We start from the raw sequence: 6,087 nt of genomic DNA, 5'->3' as shown, positions 1-6,087 counted from the left end.
ATGTTTTGTTATGTCTACTAATGCAAATGTATTTGCAAACTGATATGGATTTGTGTTTTAACTTTATATAAAGTTATGAAATGAACGTGTATATATTATGAACTATATGTATAAGCAGTAAGTTGTAGACGGTATAGAACCCCAGTCATTAGCCTTGGAAAGTTATGTTACATTTCAAAGTAGCATCCAATGCAGAGTATTTCTTTTTCTTCCCTTTCCTTTATTTTAAAGGATTATAACGACAATTATGTAATTATTATTTATACTTCGCAAGAGTAGTGATTGCACAAATATATAGAGAGCGAGTGGTTCCAATATGTTTATAGGTATACATCATATTAAATTGAAAATATTTTTAAATATACAAATCCGTGGTCCAATACTCGAATCTCTAATTATATAAGTGATTCCATATTTGAAGCCTCGAGTCGAATTCGTATGATTTGGCTACGTGAAAATGAAATTAAACAACGTGTGTTAATAGATATAATAGTACTTAGTAATTTGATTTGGTGGTAGTTGGCATAATTAATTCACTTATATTAAAATTGTTTTAATTCAATCGATAAACGGAACAAGTGATATATGAGCTGCAAGAAAAGAGAGAGAAAATTTGTTGGCGCTGCGAGACAAGTGCTCTGTGACTTTCCACATGCAATACAAAACTCATTCTATAAAGTTTATATTAATTTCTTTCGCTTTTTGGGAAGATTTTGATGCTTTTAAATGAAGTACTAGTACTAGTACTATATTTATACTGGGTTTCCCAATTCTTCACCTTCGGTTATTGCATTCCAATTCTCCCCCTGTTCTCTTATAGTTGAGGCTAAATTTTTCGGCACGGAATTTAAGAAATAAATGTTGAGTATGATAAATAAATAGATAAAAAAAAGTAAGAGGGGAAAAAGTAGTGAGAATAAAGTAAAAATTGAATAAAAATAGAGAGAAAAAGTAACAAAAGAGAAAAAATGTTACTATATATGAAAATGACTCAACTACAAGAGAACTTCTTGAATTGGAAAATGACTCAAGTATAAGGAAACGGATGGGTAGCAGTAGAACTTTTATGAATCAATTTCCTACTAACTTGTTATGAACAGTTGTCAATCTATGATAAGGGTGGGTGGGACCTTGGACAGGTGAACAATCGAATTGATTATAATTGTGACGTAATATTTTCTAAGAAAATCAAATCAAATTAATTCAACCAGTGGAATATAAGCTCAACAAAAGATTGAACTATCCTACATAAGAATCTATTCATTATTTGCTCAATTTCACTAATATCTGATTCTATAGGCTTTGAGTATTCACTATTGGTAATCTACGTGTGATATCTAAAGTAATTTACATGTAATACAATCAAATCGACTTGAATTGGATCTAAGTCGTTGTAAACTCGATCAATTTACAAGAAGCTCAAAACTACTTGCTATTTACAATATAGAGTATTAACCAAATCCAGATGAAGTATATACTGAATTCGCCATGGGATTCAGCTCAAACTAGAGAAAAACAAGGGTAGGAAACTGTGTTGAGTCGAGCTACATCTAGAGCTTAGCAATGTATCTGTGTGACTCAACTCAACCCAACCCAACCCCATCTGATATACATATATATACACAAGCAGACTTGTGTCGTGACCCTTTTTTTTTATTTGATCTTCCTCTACTTGTGAAACGCGGGATTAACTTACACTTGTCTATATAGGCGAACATCTCAAGTAGAGGTGAAATTCAGCACGCACGTGCTTCAGTCAGTTGCCTCATTACAGGTCCACAATTTCCAGAAACCCTCAGAGATGCAAAGAGACAAGACAGCTTAGCCATCATCGGACTCGTGTTCAACCTTCTAGAAACGACTGCTAGCTCCTTGCCAGAGTTGTCGTTGGAAGGACTGTCATACCCTTCCAGATCAGCTTTTGTGATTAGCACAACATCCCCAGACGTGCATACCGTTCTTGAACCCATGCATTGCTGCTGATATTCTTGCACTGCCTGAGATTCAACATAATGACATTTAGGTTCAGAAATCTTGAAAGCGCCTAATCTAATTTTACCTAATAGGCAAGCAACATGAAACGAAAAGTGCAGGGAGCCAAATTGCAATTCCATATTGGGATTGGGTATAGTATCCTGCATACCTTCCATTGGATTGGAGCTAATAGCACCCTGGGTCTTCTAGAACGAACATACTCAAGTGCAGCAGCAGGTGTCATATGCTTATAGTGAATCTGAATATCATAGATACTTCTTAGTCTCTAACGTAACTTCAATTGACATTTAAAAACTAAAATTGAACAAACCAGATAACAGAGAACAATGGTTGTGCTCCTTCCTCGCCCAGCTTTGCAATGCACATATGTTGTTTGACCACTTAAAGCATTTCCTGCAAACGGAAGTTGTTTAAAACTCATGTTATCCAGATGCTACTGCTGACAAACCTCACACAAAATTATATACTTGACCAACATAGCATGGAAAAGAATTAAAGGAATTACGCACTGTGAATGAAATCCACTGCACGGTTAATATCCCCAAAAGAAGGAGCAAAGAGATAATCCCTAGTAGGGATGACAAGATGGTCTATCCCATTAGCCTGAAAAGCGATGACACAAAAGTGAAACAATTAAGAGAAGTATGGGAAAGAAATTGAAGTTTTATCCCTAAGGTCATTTACATTACTATTACAACAGTGGTCATGCCTCAATTGTTAACATCCTCACCGAAGAACAATTTGACTGCTCTTTCATCAAACCCATAAGTATCTAAAAACCAGATAAGGGTGCTAAAGAAACTTTCATTGCTCCATAAGCAGCACAAATAATGTCGAAGATTTATGAAGTTCGAGGTGATACTCTTCTTCCAACTACAGGCCAAAAAGAAAATAAAACTAACAAAGGTAAATAGATATATATAGCATGACATGCAAATTTAGGCCAACCAGATTAGAGTCATCATACTAATCCTACAGTTCCCAAAAATGATTTGAGATATAAAAATTTAGATAAACCAGCCTTGGCTTCCTCACTGCCCAACCATTTCCAGTAAAAACTCATGCAACGTGCAGAAGACCCTTATTACGATCAGAACCAAGGAACAGTGAGCATAAGATGTGAAATTGCAGCCCCAAATTAATATATCCTGGAAACTGACGGATACAAACTGAGTTTGCCACTTACATAGTACAACGATGTCGGGACCAGAGTCTCGTAGGGCTCATTCAGAGTAATTACACCGCCAACTCCAAGATGCTTCAAACGAGGTACATCCTTTGGAAATGGAACGGCGCCTAGCAGTAGATACTAATTTTCAACATGAAAAATGTATACTCATTATGTGTATTACATGGATCAAGTGGATATACCAAAACGAATAATGAAAACCAAATCCTAAAGAAATGAATCACATTCAAGATCAGATCAACAAGCATCATCACCAAGAATTGATGAAATAGGGAAAACATAACCTCAAAAAATCACTGCATATAGCCAAGCCATATACTACACGTGTGTCTACAAAAAATAGTCATGTTTCTCTATATCTATTTATAGTAAGTTTTTCTCATGAAGTGGGTCTGTTTTCCACTAACACCACTTTTCCAAAATACCAAGACTAATTTTTGTGGACAGATGTAGTAGTAGTTTTTTTGGCTATTATCATGCCATTCCAGTCTCACAAGGTAAATCCCAATCCATAAGAGCATCCACATTGGCGAGCTGCAGCTCGTCCGTCCGTCCGTGCCAGCAGCGTGGCACCGCTGTCCACCGCCGTGCTCTTGCCGCTGGCACGGCGCTGTTCGATGCATCGAGCACGTCCGTGCCAGCAAGCAGCATACGTGGCAGGCGGTGATTGAATTTTTCAGATTTTAATTAAAAAATCCAATTAAAAAAATTCCCACTTTCCAAAAAATTATATCCGTTTTCTACCCAATTTTAATTTATTTTTCAATTTTTTTCTTCTAAAAATACACATTTTCATCTATAAATACCTCCACTTTCACACCCAAATATTCACACCACACTACACAATTCTCATCTACATTCCCTCATTTTCATTCTCAATCTTTCTTCCACTCCTACAACATAACAATGTCCGGCTACGGCGATCACCCCCCGGCCCCCACGGTTGGAACCCCGAGTGGTTCGGTTCACAACCGTTTCCTGGTCCGGAAACGGAATATTCAGCTCCTCCTCAAACTCAAGGTTCGGAAGTTCCGGGTGGCTACCGGTCTTACCCGATCGACGACCAAGATGCCCCCGAAGGGCAATACGGGTGGACACCCGAGCCTAGAGCGAGGTCGAGCGGCCCCTCCGAAACTCCGACTCCTCCTACTCGCGGTGTCCGCACACCGTACACTCCGGCGGAGATGGAGCAATTGTTCAAAGCGTTCTTGCCAATCTCCGAAGATCCGGAGGTTGGCACAAACCAATTCGGCGATCATTATTGGTGGCGCATCTGTCGCCGGTACAATGAAAACCAGCCGGTTGGAACAATCGAGCGCAACGAAAGTATGGTGCACAACGTCATATACAGAGCCAACGAAGAAATCCAAAAGTTCCAGTGGTATTACCTCCAGGAAGAGCGGTCGGCAGGGAGCGAGGTCGACATCATCGCCTTGTCGACCTACCAATCCATGAACTACAAGTCGTTCAAGTACCTCAACATTTGGCAGGAGACGCGGTCGCATCCGAAGTATAGGGGAGGCGTAACATCCTCCTCTAGCGGCTCCTCCAAATGGTCAAGGTCGGTATCTCTATCCGACGCCGGCTCCAAAGACGTGGCTAGCCAACTTGCCGGAGCTAACTTGAGTAGCCCCGACGCCGGCCCGAGCTGTTCCCAACGCCGACCGCAAGGAAGGAAGAAGGCGGCGGCCGACCGCCGTCGCGCCGCGACTCCATCCGCCCCCCGATCCCGAACCCGCTCCCACTCCCTATGTGCCACCTTAACCCCCCACCAACTCGTTGTGGGGGGTTTTGGCTCAACTCAATTTGGCCGATAGGTCAAATATGACCCCCGAGTAACTTCGATCGCATGTGGCGATGATACGAGGTCACCAAAGAACGTTGGGATATTGCCGGATGATGACTAGTCTTCCCCGGATGTAATTTTTACGCTTAAATTGTGTAATTTTTATTTTTAGTAGTTTAATTATGTAATTTTCATTTTTTAGGATTTTAATTATGTAATTTTCATTTTTTAGGATTTTAATTATGTAATTTTTAGTTTTATTATAATTTGTAATATTATTCCGGGTATTTTTAATGAATTTTAATTGTGGAAATGTTTTTATTTAAATTGACCCTTGTGCTCGTCCTTGCGGAAGAGCACGGATGTGGATGTTGTGCTCTTGCTTAAGACCAGGTAGAAAAAGTGGGGCCGGGCCCACATCCGTGCTCGCTGGCAAGAGCACGGATGTGGATGCTCTAAAAGTCATGACTAATAAGCATGGCAAAAATCATAAGATTGAAAATGAAAAACTAGATCAAAGGGAATAGTTATCCAGAGTCATACAAGCAAATTAGAGATACTGTTTAGGAAATAAAAAAAATAATGTTTGATGAATTTGATCGAGAAAAGCCACACCTGGTCGATTTGATCCCACCACCGGAACTCCGCTTGAATTTTGTTGCGGAAGACGTTGTACAAAAGGGTTGGATAGAACAGGATCCGAGCCCCGGCTCCGACTAAAGCCCTTTTTGCGTCAGCCCTAACCGTGATCAGCCTTGTTTCGCTATTTCTACTGCGCTTGCTCTCTATAATACTCTCCGCGCCATCATCGAGCTCCTCGATCTTCATCGCGATCAATAGAACATAAAAATTTCAGGGCAAATACGGAGGCCAGAATCCAAAATGGTAGAGGCTACTAGCTGTGGCTGTCAATCAGAGAAAGGGGATGAAATTGGAGAAGGAGTGACTGATAATTAGAAATTTGAGTGAAAAATAGCATGAACTAACGCGAGAGGAGTGAGAATTTGAATGATCGGGAGATGATTGAGCGAAGATTGTGGAATGTTAAGGATGAGAATGCAGTTCAAAAGAGGAATATGATTGGGCGATATGAACTGCTTTTATTTAGTCCTTCTAT

The 6,087-nt window shown here is 39.9% G+C and overlaps 1 protein-coding gene across 1 annotated transcript; it reads right to left on the bottom strand.

Annotated features, from left to right (window-relative positions):
- Positions 1-1,354: 1,354 nt before the first annotated feature.
- Positions 1,355-6,087, bottom strand: LOC121806362 (phosphatidylglycerophosphate phosphatase PTPMT2-like). The gene is made up of 7 exons (XM_042206374.1): positions 5,958-6,087; positions 5,586-5,875; positions 3,182-3,304; positions 2,505-2,598; positions 2,306-2,388; positions 2,144-2,233; positions 1,355-1,997 (listed from the first exon to the last, which is right to left on the bottom strand). Exons 2-7 carry the CDS (start codon positions 5,796-5,798, stop codon positions 1,737-1,739), a joined length of 864 nt encoding a protein of 287 aa, XP_042062308.1. The 5' UTR covers positions 5,799-5,875; positions 5,958-6,087; the 3' UTR covers positions 1,355-1,736.

The sequence above is a fragment of the Salvia splendens genome, chromosome 6, assembly GCF_004379255.2.
Source record: "Salvia splendens isolate huo1 chromosome 6, SspV2, whole genome shotgun sequence".
In the NCBI taxonomy this organism is placed as follows: Eukaryota; Viridiplantae; Streptophyta; class Magnoliopsida; order Lamiales; family Lamiaceae; genus Salvia; species Salvia splendens.
Note: the sequence above shows the minus strand (reverse complement) of the source record. Positions and strands in the feature narration are given on the sequence as shown.